Source organism: Myripristis murdjan, chromosome 21 (genome assembly GCF_902150065.1).
Source record: "Myripristis murdjan chromosome 21, fMyrMur1.1, whole genome shotgun sequence".
Taxonomy (NCBI): Eukaryota; Metazoa; Chordata; class Actinopteri; order Holocentriformes; family Holocentridae; genus Myripristis; species Myripristis murdjan.
This window is the reverse complement of record NC_044000.1, coordinates 15,176,368-15,199,267: the sequence shown is the minus strand read 5'-3', so window position 1 is coordinate 15,199,267 and position 22,900 is coordinate 15,176,368. Positions and strand designations below refer to the sequence as shown.

The 22,900-nt window shown below is 41.3% G+C and overlaps 1 protein-coding gene across 1 annotated transcript in view; it reads right to left on the bottom strand.

The window, feature by feature from the left end:
- The window catches only part of tanc1b (tetratricopeptide repeat, ankyrin repeat and coiled-coil containing 1b), a 113,655-nt gene that overhangs the window by 7,418 nt on the left and 83,337 nt on the right, over positions 1-22,900 (bottom strand). Inside the window, exons 11-18 of the mRNA XM_030081385.1 lie at positions 17,039-17,270; positions 14,225-14,391; positions 11,510-12,117; positions 9,226-9,334; positions 8,816-8,938; positions 7,061-7,297; positions 6,621-6,806; positions 5,062-5,140 (exon numbers count right to left, since the gene is read on the bottom strand). Of these exons, the coding sequence (XP_029937245.1) occupies positions 5,062-5,140; positions 6,621-6,806; positions 7,061-7,297; positions 8,816-8,938; positions 9,226-9,334; positions 11,510-12,117; positions 14,225-14,391; positions 17,039-17,270 (1,741 nt within the window). The remainder of the gene's footprint in view (positions 1-5,061; positions 5,141-6,620; positions 6,807-7,060; positions 7,298-8,815; positions 8,939-9,225; positions 9,335-11,509; positions 12,118-14,224; positions 14,392-17,038; positions 17,271-22,900) is intronic.

The window sequence follows — 22,900 nt, the reverse complement described above, 5'->3', positions numbered from 1 at the left end:
GGAGACGAGAGAGGGCACACATAGCTTTTAGGATTGACATGAGTCTAATGGTTTTATATAGACGGCGTGGGAGAGGACGATGCAGAGGTGAAGACTACAGTTCAGTGGTGACATGGCAGTGGAATTCAAGCCATTCCAGTAAACAACACTCAGCCAAGGAGGACAAAGCACTGCAAAAAGATTAAGGCACAGGATAAAATGTGTGTGGCTGCTAAAGATAGACCACTGTATGTCACTACTGAAAGCACAATCTGAGTGATAGGAGTACACAGGGACCGTTTATGCCCCTGTAGCAAGGTATTGGTATAGTCAGGGTTGGCAATGCTGCAAGCCCATCTATTCTTTACAGAGCAAAAATTATAATGGAGAAATTCAGGCTACTGTCTTGAGCTAATTGAATTTAAAACCAACAATTTTGTTACTTATTAAACTCATTAAATTGCTGCCTCAAGCTCCCAAAGCATTGTACTAAGAGACTCAAGAATTCAGTCATTTTATGCATCAACAGACAAACATTAGATAACAAAGTCAAACAGCTCTGTTAAACACCCATTTTATTTATTTTTTATTTGGAAAAAGCTTAACTGGATTAAACTGTGTCGAATTCATTGTAAACAAAAGTAAAAAAAAAAAAAAAAAGTAAAAATTTTCAATAATTAATTGGTGCTCGTCTTTGAATCTTCTAACCAAAGCTTAAATGAGCCATACCAACACAGGCTCTTGAGGTTGTTTGGAGCTTATTATTAATCAGTGGCTGCCAATGTATGGTAGCAGATGGGGCAGTCTTAAATGAGTGCTGGTTGTCCAAATAGAGTGAAATTCACAATGAGAATGAGAATAGCTCTGCTCTCTGATTCACCTAAGAGAGATTTAAGGCTCTGAGCCTCTATGGCTGACTGACATCATCCATCTGGAAGGAACAGTCATCATAGCCAAACAACCCCACCCTCCATCTGCTGCACCAAAATATGGATCCCGTCAGACACAGCGGAATAGAAAACAATGATTTTCGGCAGGCCTAAACTTGGACTGTGTCCGTCCTCCAGGGAACAGCAGTAGCAGAAGCTGGGATTGTCCTGGGATACTTTGGACAAACTCTTGACGGGCCATATGCTTTGCTATGCTTTTTTTTTTCCCGTAATGCTTTTAGATAATTTCACTATACAACCTGTTGTATAATGACAAATAAACTTCCTTGTATCCTTGTAGATAAAACTCACTTAATACTTTAAAGCTCTCCACGGCTATTACCAGTCACATATAACCTGATTAGGGAACCATGCCAACTGAATACAAGACATTAAACTCTTCAATTTCATCTCACCAATATTTATTGTTATCCTAGCATCTCACACACCCCCTTCCTGTTTCAGAGAAGGAACTACTAACCTGGTCATCACTTTTATAAGCAATTCATAAACCTTGTCTCAGTTCTGCTCTTCCTACCTCTTCAGCTCACCAACACTGTCCTGAGACTATCTTGATGAGGAATCTCTAAATCACTGTCTGATAAACAGATTAACAAGGTAAAGTCTTCGTAATGTCCTCATTCACCACTGCTCTGAGGCTGATGAAACTCTAGACGCTAAAATATTCAGCAGAGAGGTCCTGTCCTGCGACCCTGACCAAACTAAATGCCCAACGCCTGCACACACACAGCCTAATATATCAACAGACTGGGGAGGCTGTTATTCAGTGAGTCTACTGGATAAGGACAGAAAGAGAGTTTTGCTTGGTTTCAATTCAACACAGGCTAAGAGTGGAGGTGTCTGTAACTAATTTCAAGATTTAAGTGTATTTATTTATTTTTATTCCAGTCAAGGTCATTTCAGCATATCCACTAACTCTGTGTTGACACTGTGGTGATGACCAGTGCTGTGCTCTTACTATAGGCAGATTTACACTTTATGCAACAGACTATCATGCCACCCTGGTGCCCTGGTGTAGGTGTGAAAGAACGATACCAGAGCCCTGCATGGAGCCAGCACACAGCAAATAATGGAAGCGAACCAAACACTTTGAACACTAAATACCACATTCATTATAAATCCTAAACCTACCAAAGGCAAGATTTTATCATTTAAATGGATTCTTGCCATACTCACAATTGACTAAAACAATATACACAGAACTGCCCACTAGCTACAGCATTTGTTGTGGTAATAAGTTTATATTATTATCATCATTATATTACCCTACGTAAAGTGGCTGAGGATTACCTTGAATTGATAACTGCATTATTAATTCAGTGTGGTTGTGGTTTACATCATACTGGTACAGAAAGCTTATCTTTTACTATGGAGAAAACAACCTCCATTTTGTTTGTATACACATACCATATTGCAAAAACACTCTATCACATTTTGTGAAATACATTCACTAAATCATAAAGATTATGTTATTACTCCCCCCCCCCCCACACACCCTACTCTGCTGCCATGCCCACATGCATGAGACACTGTGGAAAACACAGGCTATAACAAAGTCAAATTACCTTTCTGCGCACATGAGGGAAGCTTCTTGCATGCTGAGTAGGGATTTTAAAAGATGAAGCCTGCACAGATGTGCAATCAAATCTGCTTCAATTCAAACACAGGACACACTGGGCCTATTTGCACAGAGATGTTATTTTCCATTGAATTTTATATGATATTTCACAGAACACAGGTTGTTAAGAGAGAATTGTTTCGGCGGCAGCAATGAATGACAATTTTAAAGGGGGGCATTTCACCAAGTGTGTCAGTTTTGTTCTCTGCTCCAGAGCATAGGCTGCTACAAGGTTAGATTATTAAATGTGCTCACTCAATTGCAGAAAAGGGGCTTGGGGTATAATAGTGATTAAATATCTCTCAGAGCCAACCATTCTTTTTGTTTGTCTGCTCAAAAACATGAGATCACCGCCTTGTGCTGAACTCCACTACAATGCTACCATCCATGCATGCCTGTAATAAAGCGCTAAGTACTCTTTGTCTGCTGAAAATGCCTCTTTTTGCAGAGGACAACGCAGTGCAAATCATCAGTATTATTGTCGCAGTGTTTACCCATCTATTTCCTTGGAATACAGATAGTTCCTGGGTTTGTTTTAAATTAGAGCCAGGCGAGTGGAATGATATTTGAATATGCGCTCATGAGGCAAGGTTGTGGCAGCATATTACTTTGTTTCAGGTCAGTGCTGCTGTTGCCCAGTGCCTTGCTATTGCTACCTGTGACCTGCTATTTCATTAGTTTAGTATGGATGCCAGGAGGGGCGTCACTGTGATTTAATATCCTCTGTTTAAATAGAGCTGGGAATTAAATATTGGATTGCAGTTACAGGTGGTTCCTATGACTTTGAGGAAGTACCAGAGTATGACTACTATTAGTCACAATAATAGTCGTGTCTAAAGTAGCCTGAGCTCTTTAGTAATATGGCCCTCATGTTTCCAATAACAAGAACAAGATATGGTGACGACAAACACTGCATCACGTTTTTTTGATTGCTGAACAAAGATCCTGATCAAAAGGATGACAACAGAAAAACAGCGGCTTCCACTGAGAAAATACTTCAGAGGGACTTTGAAATGTCCAAGGGCTGCACCGGGGCCTCAAGTCCTGCAGTAGTTTAGCCGGGCACAAGCACAGGCTAACAGCACTGTGGACAGCCTCTCCACTAATAGGCTGACCTACATTCCTGAACCAACTGTTAGTGTTAAATCAAGCTGGAACAAAACTCAGAAAGAGACAAAGAGACTATTATTAAAATCCTCTTATTATCTATTCTAGTATGTTTGCACTAAAAAAAAAAAAAAAAAAGAATGCATCAAACATTGCTGCCAAGAAGATGGGGTTGCAATTTTGACATTTGCAGCTCAGCTGTTGAGCACTAAGCTCTCAGGGTAAAGGTTGATAGTGAAGATTAGAGACAATAGTTTGCAAGTAGTTAAAAGTTTATGCTCAGTCCTATCACTAACAGACTGCAATTACACTGGCTATCTTCACTACTGTACCAACCGGGGTCTATATTGTTGCACCAGGCAACAAAGCACACTTGTGACATCAGTGTATCTGTGACTGTTTTTTTTTTTTTTTTTTTTTTTTTTTTAAATTTATGGGAAAGGCAAAGGTGACATCAAAAACAACTTGGGAGAAAATGTGACTGTGTTGTTTGAGGAAACACCCTAATAAGCAGAATTTATGGTGTACAGTAGTAATTACACTAATGTACAAATACCGGTCTGTCAGCACATCTTAAAACGGTGGTTAAATATCAAGAGACTTGTGGACCCACCCAGAGTGTGTGATGATTCTACTGACATGCTTTGGGGTCTACTGTGTATTCTCTGTCAAAGTAAATATTGTTCACTGACACTCTGTTCAGCATTCATGTAACCAGCTGTACAGCTGACAGACAACTCCTGCTTTTACACTTTATTCTTTCACTGCCACTTCACTTGGCCTTCTGCACCATTTCCACAATCAATCTCAAATGGTTTTGACTGGGCTAAAAACATAAGCCAGCTTATTCATCGTCTACTCTCGACTGGCAACCTCTGTCTCTTGCTTTTATCTTCTGCCATCACTTCCTTCAGCTTTAATATGGCAAAGCCCCTCACCGATATCATTCCAGGGGGGAAAAAAGGCACAACAGTTAACAACTGCTACTTGTCTACATTAAAATTAATTCACACATCTACGGCTAAGTGCCCACTAATCAATACATCATTTCATGAGAAATGTTCCTGCTATATTTAATGGAAATGGCTATGTGCACAGTAGGTAGTGCAGTGATTTGGCATGGTCTAAGCTGTAATTCTTCTGGATGTTTCAAAATCTCTGTTAGGGGAAAAGATGGTCTGACCAGTTTCTAAGTAAAAGCCCATATGACCACGATAAGTAATTCTTTTACCAGGAGGAAAAGGACAAGGAAAATTGGAATAGCTCTACAAATTAGAGCACATTTGGGCTGAATGTGAACCTCCACATCACACAGAGCATTACAGTGCAGAAGAAAGACAGAAGACACACTGCAGGTAATAACACAAAAGGGAACCACGTAATGCAAAAAGATGGATGAAAACGTACCTGTTTCTCCCCACAGAGTATCATGGCCATCAATTTGCACACCATGCTCATTATTCAAATCCAGCAAGCCTCTCACAACCTGCCAAACAAGAAACTTAGATTAATGGCGTAGTGTTTCAGTTTAAGATATCAAATAAACCTTCGAGAAGTTATATGACATGCTGATTATGCAGCAGAAAAGAAACAAGTGGAACACTGAAACAAACTTCAGCTGATCAATACAGAGCGGCCCAGGCCAAGTTTGGCCTTCTAGCAGATGATCAATTAATCACAGTAGACTAGAGAACTGCAGATTGCTGTACCAGGGGTTATGTGAGCAAAGGCCAATCTGATTACATGAGTGTTGAGGGGTCTTGTCTTCTCTGGCTACAGCAGAGGTTTATGTGGGTCAATACAGAAGCTTAACTTGGCCCACTTCTAATATTCTGAGGTGCACCGAACCAGACCCGAGGATCCCAACCCAACTAATGAGCAAGCCAAAATAAACCCAGAGCCCCCACTGCACCTGGACAGCTGAAGGCACGGTGCTGTGATGAGTCCCCTCTCTATACTTTCAGACAAACACCTCACACTGTACAGTATGTCATCATCACTAAGAACAAGATGTGCTCAGATTTGTCTGTAGCTCCTTCTGCTTTCGATAATTCTCAGTGGAGTGTTGTTGTGAAAAGATACAGAAAAGGAGAGGTGTGATGCTGTTATAAAGGACAAGGGAAGCAACTGAATTGGTTGCCTCCACTGTATTGTGTGGAGGGTATATTGTATATTATATGTGTGGATCGATAACAGGCTTAGGTTTTCTTACTACATTCTGTAGAGTGATGAATGAACTGAAATAGGCATTGCCAAGCAAGGAAAAGCAAGAAAAAGAACACTTGAATAGTACATGCACAATTCAAGCATTTCTATATGTTCTTGTACATATCCTCAGATGCAAAAGTTCATAATCACTGTTTGCTTAGGACCATACCAATGATTTTGAATTTTTGGCCCATTTACTGCAATTTATCCACATTTGACATTCCGAAAAACATTTTGCTAATCATGTGGAGGTACTAAAATTTCAAAACATATAATTAATATCCATTGTTTTTTAAATATTTTGCTCTGGTTGAAACACCGACCTTATAATGTTCTGCTTCTGTAGCTAACCCAGACATTGCCATTCATAAACCGCAGCACTAATAATTTGTTGTGTAAAGCAAACATTTCCTTAGACAATTTTTCGGCAGAGGGACTGTCCGCCCAATTTCAAATAATCAAAACACAACTGTACTGCTGCTATTTGGAACCAATTGTCAGCAACTTCATTACGGTGATCAGTGTGAAAAAAGTTTAAAGTCTTTTAAAGTTAATTTTCATATCATAGTGGAATGATAAAAGGCCAGATAAAAGGTAAGAATAATAAAAATAAAATGAGTAAAAAAAGAAAAAAGTAAAAATAATATTGGAGTTCTAAAATACGAGTGCTTGCTTTGGGAAAAGATGAACAGAAATATGAAATATGTACATGATGTATAGATTATGCTAAACATGGAGCATGTGTGTGTCAGTCTGACCTGTGTGTGCCCCATGCTGGAAGCTGCTATCAAAGCCTGCTGGAGAGCTTTGTTCTTCAGCCCGCAGTCCTGCTGCTGGCCCTCGGCGCTCCACTCAAGCTCCAACAGGTACTGGATGATGTCCGGGTGTCCTCGCAGAGCAGCGTGGACCAGCGCACACTGGCCACTCTTATCCACGTGATCAACCTGGGCCATGACATGACACCGTTGGCTTTAGAGGACAGAAACTGTGGCAGTCTACTCAACACCTGGGATCAAATCATGTTCAAACAGCCTAAATTTATACTCTGTGTCAGAGCAGTGTCTGTGCTAGTAAAGATGGCAAAGCTGAAAATGTGAATTTTCTGTGACCACAAGCTAGAGGATTACCTGAGCTAACCGTATGATAGCTCTAACTCAGAGTTTCTTTAGGCAGAAAGTTACAGAGGCAGGCCCCTCACCTTGGCTCCCCTCTTGCATAGGAGACTGACAAGACCCAAGTGTCCTGCAGCAGCTGAGAAGCAGAGGGGGCTCATGCCGTTTTCAGAGACCACATCCACACTGGCCCCAAACTCCAGCAGCAGGGAGGCCATGTCCTCATGTCCAAGGTGGGACTGAACGCAAATTACTGGGGCGTTGTTCAGGACCTCCGTACGGTAGTTCACATTTGCCCCACCTAGCATCAGCAGCCGACTCACCTGAGTGTCCAAACGAGAAAGCAAACTGAGAAAATCTGTTTGGAGTTATGGAATTCAGTTAGTATCGAAATAGAGGTTAATTTGGCTCACCTGCAAAAGCGTATGGCAAATATCTGTTTTCAAGACTTTGTTTTAATCCTTCCTTGAATTTAACAGTGCACTATGCAAAATTGGCTTGACTCACTGAAATTACATGCTTCTTGCTTATTCACAGTTTTTTGTCAGTTGAGTTTAAAGGTTTTTAATTAAATCTTCTCTCGGTAATTCTGTATAGTGCACATTTAAGACCCATTTAGCTAAACAGATAAACAAAAAGCTCTTAGACACAGCCTGTCATGTATATGTCACTACAAAAAAGTAAAAAAGTAAACTTCTATTAGCTATTACCTCTATTTAATAACATTAAGCTATTTAGGACATTTGCAGATACCCTGGTCCATGGCTCATAACATCTAGACCTCAGAGAGGCCAGGTGAAATTATAATCTATCTTTTTTTCCCTCATTTTACTGCAAGACATAATATCTCCTCATTCTGATATTGAGCTTCTTTTCTAATGAAAGGTCAGGCATTCTGGTGGTCACATTCTATTAAATACAGTAATTAAGTGTCTTGTTCTTTTCCCAAAAGAGGAAATGAATAATAAATGCTTAGTCAAACAGAACCAAGAAATCAAATGAGTGTTAGAAAACAGGAAATGAAGTTGGGTTTATTTATTGGAACCATAGTGAATAAATTTACAGTGGTTCCCTGTTTTCTCAGAGGACGCAACGAGGCCATTCTGTACCTGTCTTTTTGAGTGATGATATACTTACGCAAAATAATTCGCAAAAAGACAATGAGGATGACATCAAATGATGGAACCCCACTGAAATGCTAAAGCTAATGACAAAGACAAATGTATGATCACTTCGCTTAAAGCCAGAATACATCATTCCAACATAATGGCCTTTCCTGAAAAGGCCAGTGATTTTCTCTCCTTGGAAGCAAAGCCAGAATGTACACAGGAAGTTGGCATAATTTAAGGAGGGAGGAGGGGGGTACCATTAACGAGGCCTTTTGTTTATGAAATTAATACTATTATGGAAGGCCCTTGGTAGTTACTGAGAAGGACATGGGCTTATCTGCCCTACAGAGAGAACCAGAGATAGCCATGGATCAAGCTAACGGCTAGAGAGCAACATGCATCAATCTAGGCCAATGAGCATTTCTGTGCTGCTCTTCATGGTGGTATTAATCAGAGCTGGGCTCACACTCATCAGTGCAAATGAGTGCTTCCAGGAACAGACCTAATACTTACCATAACAGACAACTTATAGTGCTGTTTAATTAAGGGGAATTTAAACACATTCCAAGAAGACATCTGAGGTAAGAGGAGATTGCAGGAGTGCAACTGTCTGTACATTTTATCATGAAATGTGATTAGAGTTTGGGGGAAATGTCATTTGGAAAGTACCGTCACCATGTGGAGTGTGTGTGTTTATGTGAAGTGGAACACAAGAACACAAGATGGTCTCACCTTCACATTTGGTGTGTATAGGTTCCTCAGAGAGGCCAAGGCTGCAGAAAGGCCGTCGGTGCTGCAGTTGATCCACAAAGCCTGCAGAACACTGGATGACACTCCTGTTTTCTTGCTCAGGCCCTGTACATACACACACACACACACATCATATATGTATGTATATATGTATGTATGTATATGTGCACACATACACACACACGCACACATGCACGCACGCACGCACACACATCAATGAACCAGAGCTGTGTAAGCTCTCAGTGCTTTTCTCCACATCCAGGGGCTTATCCTCTGGTAATACCGTATTCATAATTCATAAATAAACATAGAGTGCACACCATGAAATTCCTAGAAGGGATGGAAGCCAACAAAAGATGGATATAGAGGGCATGTAAGCGTCACAGCTATACCTTGAAGATGTGTGCTTTGAGGATGTGGTGCCCCAGCTCCATGGTCTGCTGGCGATTTAGTTTCCCCTCTTGGCGGGACAGCATAAAAGCCATAAGGGCGTGGCCGGTTCTGGGTTAGAAAACAAGAAAGGATATTCAACTGTATAGCAAAATAGATAACCAGTAGGGAAAAAAGTAGGAGACTAGGAAAAATGTTCTCTTGACCTATGCATATTTAAGATTACTTTATTGGCACTTCTGCTTTATTCAGTAGTAACAGCTGAGAGCGACAGAAAAGGCAGGGAGGGAGACAGGTGTGTCATGCAGCAAAAAGGTCGGTCCAGAACTGAATCCTCTTGATACCCGGTGCACACTCTACCAGGTGAGTCCTCCAGGGTGTCCTGATCGTATGTATACTGATACATTGTTCATCAAGGTGTCCTAAATGGCCTCATTTTTGGTCTTCCATCTCAATAGAAACTTTTTCATACTTTGGTATTTATTTATATTCACTGATGGAAGTGATTGACATAACTCATCACCTATGGACTGAGTGCTGATGGCAGTATTCCCCTGCTTCACTTAAAACTAAAGTCTTGACTTCCTCAGGTGAAACAGCTCTGGAACACGTTCATTTCAGTCATGAGGAGAGCATTTTTGGTTCCATTATGGAGAATTATTCCATCTAGAGCTAGTGTGATTATGCAAAAAATGCTGTCTAGACAGCATGGGCTTTGCCTAAAATTTCTTGGGAGGGGTAGAGGAATACAAACCCCTGGGTGTTCCTTTTCTTCCTCACTGAGCCTCACTCTGGTGTTAATTAACGCAGAACTTCATTAAAAGGACATGCATGATTGCAGTTCACTTTGATCTGGTTAAAATCCTCTATTGGTGCTTCCACTTTGTGTCGGTGTGTGTGTGGGTGTGTGTGTGGCAATGTGTTCACTTCTAAAATGGGGAAAATAACAAGGCAATGCAGCAGCTTCTTTGTAGGTCTGCCTTCCTTGTGCCAGTGCCTCAGCATTTGTTTCTAATGATGGTGCTGGAAGGCTGTGAAAAGCCTAAATCAAAAGGTTGGTATTGGTCATTTAGAGATGCCATGATGTGAGCAGAGGTGAGACTAAAGCATGATGGGGAGGACAAAAGCAAGCTGTAGTGACATCATCCAGTTTATTAAGTGAGCATGATGTTGCTAATGAGGATGAAAGGGCTCCAGAATTACAATGAGGTAGCACTGCATTCCAAGTACATTTGCCTGTCCCACAGGGCAAAGAGGGCATGGCAGGAAACAATGATCTTTTTCTCCAGACTGCAGTTTCCCCTGAAAGCTCATCTAAGCTCAAGTGGAATCAGCAGATCACTTGTTAATATTTCACGTGGCTGCATGCATTATTCAAAATGTTGTAGCCAATTTGTTCCTTACTTAAAAGAAATTTAAGTTTTGACATTTCATTTCAAATTCCATAACATTTCACTAGACATTCATATGTCCAATTCTGTGTTTACAGTTAACAATACAATATACAAGACGATATTAGTGTGATCTGACACATTCTACAAATCATATTGTTTTTAACAAGTCATAAGTCCTATTTGATTTAGCGTAAACAGTGTGAATCCAATATATTTTTGATGTCCATCCTGCTTAGATCAGTCAGGCAGCTAGGGCTGACCTGACAGGACTGAGTGCTAGGATTTATGGTGGCACTCAGTGCACTGCCAAACACCTAAAGCTTAGGACCAAAGGAGGATATATTACTTGTCAGTTTTTGTTCCTGTATGGAAGCATAAAGTCAGTTATTCTGTCTGCAGCAGAGATCCCTGTGGGTTAGTAGTGTCCTTATAAATGGTTCATTGCTGGTAACAAACTAGGAGACTATAACGGATCAGTGATTGAGTTTAAAAAAAAAAAAAAAGTGTATCTCAACCCTAATTTCCTCTTGAGGCCAAGGAAAATCTCTCTTGCAGAAATGAGTCATGTTGAAAGTATTGATTGGAATTTTCACCTTCATGTCTACACAAACAACAAATTAAAGACTGTTTTATGTATGTTTACTTGTCAGACAAAACAAAGCGGCAGGATTCACAGCCAAAAGTGATGGTTTCTCAAACATCTGAACGCTATCTGCGGTATCCATTTCCAAGCATGCCCTAGCAACCCTTGTGTTCTGCTCACCAGGTGGAATTTCAAGCAGCGCTCCAAATCACATTTTCACAATCACAAACTGTCATCCCTGTAATATTGAAGCTTATGTTGCAACAGGTATTGCAGTTACTCAATGTGATTAAGAAGAAGTGGACTGACCTGGGGTCGCAGAGGAAGTCAGTACTTTCTCCATCAGCTCTCCACACAAGCCACTCTCTGAAGGAAGGGTGGCAGAACATGCGTGTCTTGTCTCTTCGCTTGATGAGGAAGCAGGACAGCAACTCCATGCGCTGCTGAAAGTCCTCCCACTGCAGCTCCCCTTGGACGCTGCCAGCGTTGATGGCTTGGAACAGCTGTTCATCAGTCATGGGATGCAGTGAGGCCAGCGCCACGTTAAGGATGGGCAGTGAACGCTCAAATGCAGAATTGGTTATGAACTTCATGTTGCACTGCAGCTGGTAAAGCTCAGCCAGTGAGACAGGCACCACCTTGTAGCTGGCACTTTTGATGACTAGGTGACCTTTCTCGAACAGATCCAGGGTGAGTTTGAGGTACAGGTATGAGCCCTGGCTGCGGGAGATCAGGTGGCTACTCAGCTTGCCCACAATGATAGGGTCAGCTTTGCCATTGAGACTAATGTTGTTCATGATGTCTTTGCTGCCGTTGATCCGGTACTGGATGTATGCATTGAGGTCATTGTTTATCTCTTTATTTTCAGAGAAATCATCCAAGGAGATCTTAGAGAAGGGCAGGAGGCTGGTAATCTCCTATGAAAGAATGAAGGTTAGGATATTATGAAAGTGATGCAGTATACCGGAAATTACATTTGAGGAGTCATGCTGCTTAATCTCTTTTTCCTCACAAATGATTAGGCCTATGTTAATGAGAAAATATGTGGAAAATTAATCAAACCTCAATGCCTGACTATCAACAATTAATTTAAAATGTAATAATCTGCCATATAATTTTATCCCTTCTGCCCACACCAAAAAAAAAAAAAAAAAAAAAAAAAGGATTCAAGGCTAAAAGCATTCCTCTCATCCTGATGCCTGGCTTGTGTCTAGTTTATGCTTGTATGTGTGTGTGTGTGTATTATAAGAAGGGTCAGAGAGCGGCAGGGGTGTGGACATATGCTGAGTGACAGAGCTATCAGGCCACTGCAGACACTTGCCAATGTTGGAAACATGCGGCTATGAGGACAATAGGACCAGGAAACTGAGAATAAAGATATGGGGGGGCAACAGGGACACTTCTAGCAAGCAAGCAGAGGCCTGAGCCAGATCCCACACTTCAATCTCCCTCCTAGGGGCTGGAGAAATCAATGCACCTTAATCCTTAAATCCCCTGCCTGTCTGAGGCTAGAGAAACATTGCCTTGGTGAGATAACACCTTCTCCTCATCCTGACAAGACAGAGAGATGCGCAAAAACACACATATGTGCGTACATGCATGCACAGATACACAAGAAACACACTCGTCATAATCCTCAAGATGGTCAAAGTGTCAGCAACACCTCGTACAGAGGCCAGGTATTAGTGTGGCCAGCAGTGAGCAGAGGCCATTATCATGAACCCGTCCCCCTTCGGAAGATCCCATTTGTCTGCAGCATGTGTGAAGCAACACTATCGCTCTTTCATGGCACTTCTCTGCAATACTATGTCACTGTGGTATGAATTTAGCAATGTTCTCCACAAAAAAATGCTTTGTAGCACAAGTATTCTCCAGCTTTTCTTATGCTAGACGACTGATTCATCCTCCTTTTTGTATATGTGTCAAATTTCTCTGACATGCTAACATGTGAAACTAACTATAACTATAGTTAAGAGGTTCTGACACATATTCCCTCCAATTTAAAACTGCTTCACTGTGTCCATCAGAGCCCAACTACAATCCTTTCACGGCAGGGTTTTATCCAAATTGCATTGTGTGTTATACACCAGGGGATCCAAAAACTCTTTCCACATCACAGACTCATCCTAACCTTGAGAGGATTAATGGAACTGAATATAAAAGACCTGAATGTAAAATGTGAATAGCCACTGCAATATATTGGCTTAGCAAAACCATTAAACCTTGCCCTTAACAGAATTTCAATTATGCTTTGCAGGTGCAGGATAAACAAAAGCGTAGCACTCAGTCTACAGTGTAGGGCATATGGATGGACAGTGTCCTGGGCCTGGCTTCTGAATGGGCATTAATAACTTGAGTTCTGGCTGTCAGTCAGTCAGCTGCCACATTATCCCAGGCTCAGGCTCAGTGCTCTGTCCCGGCAAAGACAATCAGCCGTCATGTGGCTCATCAGGCCTGTCAAAGCCTTAGCCTTCCCCAGTGTGAGTCCCAGCTCATCTCCTCAACTGGTGGACTCTGTGTCACTTTTTGCGCCAAGCTAGCCGGCTCAAAGCACCTCACTTCCCTTTCCCTGTCATGCAGTCTTGCTTCCCGGGTCAGTGACACTTCCATTCCTTGTCTAATGTTCCTGGATACACTTGACAGAAATTACTCTTTGTAGAATCTGACAAGATGGAACGCCTCATGAAACCCCTTTCAACTTTCACACTTGTCAGAATCCAAAGGGTCTGATGTCAGTCAGTGAAAGGGAGTATCAAAAATTGATACCAGATTTCACTTGGGGTTTGCTACTCAGTTGTTTTTCCACTTGGCCCTGTCACATTCTACATGCATACTGGGGGAGTTATGAAATCAAACTAACCTAATAAGCTAAATACAACTCCCTCTTTAAGGAAAAAATGTCAGCTGGAAATTTTAACATATCTGAATGATGAGTATTCATTTAGATATATTCCAAGAGATACAATACAATACAACTGTGGAAGACCTCAGCATAGACTCAGTTCTTAACAAGCTCTTCCTTACCAGCAAGTTGACCCGGACTGTCACCACCAGTTTCAGCCAGGAGGGGAACTTAGAAATGATCTTGGTGATAAAGGATGCAATCGTGTCTCCATAGTCAGGCTTGTGGAACTCTGCTTCATTTAGCCCATCAATCAAGATGATGTGGTCCTCTTCTGAAATCTTACGCTCTGGACAAACACAAACAGACACACACAACGGTAATGTACAATGCGTACAGCTCTTGGCAGTTTTAGCTAAAAGCAACTAACATTCGAGAATTAAAAGGCCTATAAACCTATGACGCCCTTTTTTTTTCTTCAGGTGGGCAAGATTTTCCTGCAATACCTGCAATGGATTAACATTTCACTGTAACACCTTTACTCAGGTTTTCTCCTGCTGCATCTCTGCAGTGAACGTGAGTGGTATTAACTCCACAGCCGTCCCAGCTCTACTAAACTGCTCTGTGGTGAGACTGCAGAGATGCTTTTTACTTCACTGCAGTAACTAAGCCAGGCTCTATCAAAGATGGGGTGAGCAGTAGGGGCCTTTCTTGGACTCATCTACTACAATGTAGCCGCAATGTACTTGTTATACTCCCCACTGGAATGTCAAATTACATTTGTTCTGTCAAAAAGAATAAAGGGGGAAGAAAAAAACTGATAGCAGCTAAGATACTGTGAGCAAACAGAGGGGAAAACAATTATGATTATTCTATCAAAGCACTGCAAGCTTGATTTAAGAATTCTACAAATGGATGCAAGCTGATGTATCTCTATGTGATGGAGCAAAATTTAATTTCCATATAAGTCAAACGCATGAGGCTGTTCAATCAGCTAGATTGGTGAGAGAAGAAGAAATATGGACCATGCAGTCATTGGCCCTGTGCTACCCACATTGATTCACATTCTTTACCAAGACCCGTCATATAAACAGGTACCTCATTTATCCACATCTATAAGCACTCTTGATTCAATTGTCAGCCAAGGAATATGGTATATACTGTCTGTGAAACAACTCTGTGACCTTGAGACGGGCAGCTGGATGGCTTTTTCTCTTTTTACACAATGTTCATCATGGCTGCATGCAGGGTCAAAAATGAACACCATTTACCCAAATTTGGGTAATGCTGGTAAATTTTGGGTTTGGCAGGTAAATAAACTGGTCATCAGCCAGCTGGCCAGTAAATAAGTTGGGTAGGGCCAGGTTTACATCACTGTGTTTTTTATGTGTATCAGATAAGGCTAATGTGACCCTCATTGTCCACCATACCAATCATAATGTCAAAGCTTATTACTGTTTCTTCTTATTAATTCCACTTTCAACAGCATGCTTGTCAATGTTTCTTTATTGTAAGAAACATTTGCGTTACGTGATATTGGAGATGTGGTTACACATTTCTGGTGTTAAGCCACAAAAAAGAAAACATAAAGGCAAAGGGAAAAGTCACAGAGGTCAGTGCACTTGCGAGCGGTGTCGTCTGAACAACGCAGGAGGAGATCCTGGCTAAAATATGAAGCTCAAAATGATAGCATGTAAATAATGCATGATGCAGTTTTATGGCTGGTAAGAAATGCTTTCGGCTGGTAAATTTTCTCATTTTACCCATCATTGGCAGATGAGCCAGAAACTTAATTTTGGACCCTGACTCCATGTATCCATCCATGCATACAAACACACGCACACGCGCGCGCGCGCGCACACACACACACACACACACACACACACACACACACACACACACACACACACACCTGTCCTTGGTCACTTTGGAGAATTTCTACAATAAAAAACATTTAATGTGTACAATATCAGAGAATCTGGTGTGTTTCAATATGAAGCAATTACCTCGATGTAGAAGCAAAAGGTAAGCCCAGGTCCTGCTTTTCACTTTCAATGTGTGGGCAGAGTTTTAATCTACCTCACTAGATGGCTTCACAGGTGACCTCACCTAATGCAGTTAAGATGCTGAGGACTTGCTGCTTCTTGGATTTCTCACCTCACTACCTGCAGTTTTAGCCCCAGCATGTGCCTGGGTTACTCTCAGTTTTACAGAGGAACATGCTTGGTAAAAACAAGCAAGGGGAAACTAATTTAGTGTTGCATGGTTACATGCTTATTAGCTGTGATGTTGATAAGTAATGTTAAAACTCCTGTGCTTACTGTCATGGATACAGACAAGAAATATACAAGGTGTTGTTGTAGCAACACCTTTTATTGAGATGTTAGTAGAAATATGCTAATGTTATTTTATAGTCTTGTAAATCTCACCAGACAAAGCTATTTTGGAATAGCGACTAAATATTTGTTGGAAAAAAAAAAATCACTACCATATTCACATACTTTCCTCATCAGATAACTCACCAAATGCACTTACAATCCCCAAAATGTATATAAAAGTGCAGTGCATTTGCAATCTCAAATAAAGTAAGAATGGACCAATATCAAGTGGAGCCATATCCGCTAAACTTCACATACAAAATACTGCAGCCCTATGAGGCTTTATGTCATTGATAGTATATATTATACTGCTGAAGAAGCCAATCACCACTAATTTGCTGACCTATAGAGGTTCACCACATGAAATAAACAAATCAAAAACAGCCTTCAGATGGCACACAAAGCTTACCACCAAAGTTAATTCAGACAAGCATGGTCCAACATTGACTTCAACCAAGTTCTACAGACACTGCTTGCCAAATCATGGCTGCAAAATATAGAGGATGTTCAATTTCATATAATACCGCAAGTGTGAGTGTGACAGTTGAACAAGTTAGCAACTGAGGCACAACAGGAGAAGCCTAAGGAATATTAGAACATTTGACAGTAGTGTTTTACCTTTACGAAGGTTGGCCAGCGGCTCAAGTACACCCCTCCGGAAAGCAGCCATGGGGTCCTGGACGCAGGAGCGCAGACTGAGCATGCTCTGGAGGTGTGGCTCTTTCAGCAGCAGCTCACGGTAAGCACTGAGCTGATGTGCTCTGCACAGCAGGGCTGAGATACTATGCACAAACTCTGGGACCAGGCAGGTGTATGTATTATCAGCCTGGCAGTAGTGATATGCCACCACCTGGAAAACAAAGGGGAGAGGGAAAAGAGAAGAAGGCAGGGGTGCAATTTATTGAAAGTAACTTGAGACTTGCATATTATAGCGATAACTTTGAAGAGCTTATATTGTTGTTGGCTTTAGCCACAAACAACCCGTAAAGCTGGCTGCAGTAGTGTGACCTCAAAGTATTTGCAAAAGCCAACAGGCTTGTTGACTAAAGGGCATTTGATGCGATACAGCAGCCTGGTACTCTGACTAAGCCGTTGTTGCCCTCATTCCAGCATGGCATTACTATAGAGCTGTACATCTAAGGTGGGAAATTCTGAACAGTGCTCAACTGTGTTTGAGGACTCAATATTCGCCTCTATAGACCCAGTTAACTTTACTGCAGCAAGTTGAGAATTATCTTTTTATCTGCCTTTTATCTACATTGCAGAGGGAACGATGAACTAGCTGAGCAATGCCTGGCCACCTCACATAACCTCCACCAGCAAAGCAGCCAGTGATTCCCAGGTGGAGCTCTAAAAGTAGGATCTTCTGCCTCTGAACAGGTTACTGCGGTGTTCTGTGGACATCTGATTTAGAAGGAAAGGGGAGGGACAAAAAGGAGGAGTAGGTACAAGGGAGATGCCCTGGGGATGTGTGACTGTTCTAATTACAGTCCAACCTAGAGGAGCTGACACATTTCCAGGGGCAGCAAGGGGAGCAGGTGACCAGCTCCTCCACCAGCTCTATCTCTACAGCTCATGGCAGGCTGCTCCGGCTGGCTGGGACACTACACAGCAGCCTTTTCCCAAACACAGTGATGACCAGCTTCTGCAAAAGTCACAGACTAGGCTCCAAAACTGAATGTTCATTAATCAGATGTGGTTTAAAAAAAAAAAAAAAAAAAAAACTCCCATATTTTATTTTTTAAGTGCACTGCACAGTAAAATCTTTTGGATGCAGCTTCCTTATAAGTCACGCCAGAGTGACATCTGAAAGTTCTCATTTGTAATGGAGGAAATATTAACCACATGGACTCATAAATCCACAGTAAGTGCTTTGGCTGTAACAGAGCGATGCCCCTCGGTCATGCCGTAATGTCATTTCTATGGAGATCGACTTGGCACACAGTAGGTTTGCAGGTAAAAGAGGGACAGGGGAGGACCTTGAGGCAGGGACAAATAGACAGATATGCTACGCCTCCTTTTTGGACATGTCTTAATTACTTACTATGTATTACTGACATCCCTCGATTTAAATGACAGCAATCATCTATGTTCGGACATACAGAGTTACAAGCACTGGCTTGTTCTTCATAATAGCAGGGGTAAACTCTGCTCTGGCAGCCATGAAAGAAAAGGCAGGCAGAGGATATCAATCAGAAAAGTGGCCAAAGTGGCATAAAGTGACAGGAAGACAATCATTAAGCGTCAGTCAAACTAGGAACGAGGGCAAATGCAAGTAAGTTATTAACACAAATCCACTTTAATTTTATTATTAGTTACAGTAGTAATATATGTAATTATTGATTGTAGGGCCACTTTGTACACCAAATAAAATAATACAAATACGAAGGCAAGTCTCAATGACTTACTTTCTTATCCTACTTAAGTATACACTTAAAAGCAAAATATAAAAACTGCAGGTGTGATAATTTGCTTTAAACGTTTGTGATTGGTTGTAATTCACTTTCCCTTGTGCTATTTTATGTGCCAGATAAACTCAACGCTTTCTACAAGGAATGCAATAACAATTGGGAGCTGTGACATCATGTACAAATACAGAACAAATGATTTAAATATGGCTGTTTTCCCCATTTGTATATGCAGACAGCACCTCTGGAGAAACACCTGAGAGAGAAACTGCAGTGATGGACTATTTCAATATCCAAGCCATACAGACCACTACCTAATCAATGAGCCATACGCATCTGATGACAGACACATTAAGAAGTAAAATTCTGCAGTACAGCTGCAGTAGTTCGACATTTAGGAGACAGCAGTGAACCTGTTATAGAGAAACAATACCTAAAAACATGCCCGTGCAATATGAATAAGATATTAAACTTATGATAAACCATAGAAATTAAGATGCAGTGCCCCTGTTATGAGGGCAATTTCAAATCAGTGATTTAAAAAAATGGACAGAATATGACAGAAACTGCTCTGCGGTGCATCAGTATTCACACATCACAGGAACAGAGCTCCTGTGAGAGTGCCTGTTGGAAACACTTTACAGAATAATTGGCTTGAGAGATGCTGCTTGGGTTTCAGAGATATTTAGATGTGCTTCAGTGGCATAAAGTGAGCTGTCTGGCACATGAACTATGGCATTCCCAATGGCAGAGGCAAGCTGTGGTTGTCTCATGCATCATTTCACTGTTAAGTAGGGATCCATAAGAGGCCAAGAGTGTAAACTCTGAAGATGGGTTGGTTACAGGAGAGACGGGATGCAATCAAAAACATAATCAGGGAAAAAGCAGTAAACAACAATCTCTATATCAGAGACACACTTAAATCAGAAAGTTTAATCTAATGACAATTTGAAAACTGGAAAAAAGTCAAAGAGCACATGCACCAATCAAAAATACAGGCTTACTTTACTGTTATAAGAGATTCAAACAAGGGAACAGTTAACTGATCAAACTAACAACCTGCCATCATGAAGCTATCAAACCCATCAAATGAATTCCATTGTGAGTCCCATCTTAAAAGTCTGTTTCAGGCGTAGTACCTCTAGATCTTCCCTGTTAAACTATCAGCAGGGTAAACATTCCCAAAGTTACTAAATGCCTCTGAGACTTTCAGCCAACTGTAACTATTTCTAAAATGCACTAAATGTGCAGCTATTGTGCGCTAAGCAATCCATCAGTGTGCAGCACTCAGCAGTGTTTTTCTCTAAACTGCACAAGAGAATAGACATAATCACACAAGGTGCAACAGTGAATGGCAGATTCGGTATTCAAAATGCCACAGCCAGAGAACTTTCTGGAATGGAAACAATTACATGGCAACTACTTGGACTGCACAATTGTACTGAGGCTTAAGAACATAGGGCAGCACTGGCAATTTGGCAGTTTTAATAACAGCACCCTGGCTGTAATTACTCTAAAAACACCAAATTATTTGTTACACAAAGCAGGTAATAAAATTCTGAGTGAATTTTATTGACAATAACTGGATACTTAATCAGTGATTATGGCCTGCTGTGCCGAGAAAATGATGACAAACTATGGATTGTGTTTGTTGTCTTGCCTTTCTGTAGGACTGCAAACACTATTGAAATGTTTCAGATTTAGGGCCTAAGGGGGAGTGAAAAAATCACGTGTAATGACTGACCGAGATGATGAAAACTTGCTCAGGTGTAATAGATGGATGATATGAAATATTTTTTAAAAAAGGATTCTCAAAGGTGGCTTTCACCCCGGGAAGCTGTCAAGGCTACTTCTCCTGTTCTGAACTGTAAAGAACAGTGTGCTGTTGAGCACAAATGACTCCATGTGAGGCTTTTCAGACCATACTGTTACTGTGTTCCCTTGGCAACATAGAGAATTAAACTATGGGAGTCTTCTCCTTGCATAGCGTGATGTGCCGCCCTCTGTGAGCAAACACAGAACACTAGGGGCCCTATCTTACGCCAGAGTCCCTAAACCCGTTATTTGGGGATTTAGCATTCTGCAAGAGGCGTTCCCCCGCAAAAGTTGCTATCTTGCGCACCTGCCGTTATCTGTAAAACACCTGCGCTACCCGCTATATTATGCATAGGCATGTTTTGGGCGTTACACCAGTTAAAACGATCAGTGTGCCAGGTGCCATTGCCTTTAAGGACAGACTGCGTTATCCTAAATCCGCAAACCGAAACCCGTGATGGAGAGAGGGAGGTAGATTTTCTCAGGGGTTCAACTGAGGCTAAAGCAAGTTGGCTTTATATATATACATATTATATATTATATTATAAGCGAGTTAATTCGGGAGGTGGAGCCACATGTGTCCAAGTGGACGTGTCACAAGGTTGTACTGATTGAGTAAAATCCCCGGGTCACACCACACAGACACAAGAGGCAGAGGTGGAACTAATTTGTGTAAACTAATTTATTGACAAGGTAGATTGGGCAAATAAAATATTAAAAATAAAAATATAGCACAGCTGCTGGCTTATGATAAAACAATAAAACGTGCTGGCGTAAGTGTCCAATTAAAACAGTCTTTCCTCTAAACAGTCTATATGAGTAATATACTCAGTCCATTCCGGCGGCGTCCCGGTATCAGTCCGACCGCGTGCGTGGCGAGGCTCCGTCGGGGCGCGCATTGAAGCCGCCGGCTCTTGTAAAAGCCCAAAAGCTTTCCCTAAAGTGTGTGCTCAAGATAGCAATTTTAGGGATAGCGCATAAAACACGCCCACGGACACACCTCCAGGAGCAAATAACGGAGTCGGCATAATGTATAGCGGGTAGCATGGGCGCAAGATACCGTTTAGGGATAGTGGAAGCTCCTAAATGCACAATTCACGGGTAGTGGGTAGTAGCAATGGATAGCAGGTGGCACAAGATAGGGCCCTAGATACCTAAACTGAAGTTTTCCATCTTCAAACTTTTCTTGATATTAACACTGAACTTGTGGAAATTAAATACAGGCAACTCTGGACTTTGCTCTCACAGCATCTTATTTAACTTAACTTGTTAAGTTAAAGTTTGCTGCTTCTCAAATCAAACAAGCCTACGACATGATATGAAAGGTCTCGAACAAAGATCGATTGTGGGATTGTCTTTCATAAACTCAGCAGATCTCCTCAGAACATCCTTAATTCTTCACATCAGGCTTCAAACTAAATGAATATAAACAAAAATAAATCAGCTGAGTGCACCCAGTAACATGTTTCTGCAATGCATCTCATACATACTAAAAGCAACACTGCTCACCATGAACACCTTTGTCATGGGGGAGACTATCTCTGGAAAGTCTGCAGGGGGGGATGAATGAGATGAGGTAGATGAAGGGCACAACAAATAGACTATGGGAGAAGAAAAAGAAATCGGGAGCGAGTAGACCCAGCACATCAATACACAACAGACCCCCACAATCATTTGCTAAAATTGAGACTGATTCACACAAAAAGATAACACGCCTTGCCTTTCATGACAGCTGTAATCAGCCAAATGTATTACACAGCCAACTGGGATAATAGAGAAGTTTTACATTTGTGTTTGAAGATGGATCTAACTGCTGCAGACCCCACAAACTCTTAAAGGACCTCTAGCGTAACTGGAGTTCTTGCCCTTTTTGTACTAAGACTCTCATATTAGTTGTTTTTTAGAGTAAATATGCCAAAATAAATGTTGTAAGCCACAGGCAGCATTTCTGTCCCAGGTCGCAGGCTAAAGCTAGCAGAAGTGCCTTGGTTTGGTCTGTCTTTATTGAGAAAATGTATTTGAATGTATAATAAATATACTCCACATGAGAGTTTGTCCGTTGCTTGTATCAATTTCTTCAGTACAAACTAAAGATCACAAAAAGGTTCCTATTATCAGAGGCTGGTGAATGCCTGCTGACATAGAGATATGAATTTCCAAACCTATTTTTGCTGCATTAGTAAGGAGGTAAGGTACAGTATACTGTGTGCTGAGCAATGATAATTGCAATTTTGTCCAGATAAGACAAAATCTGCTG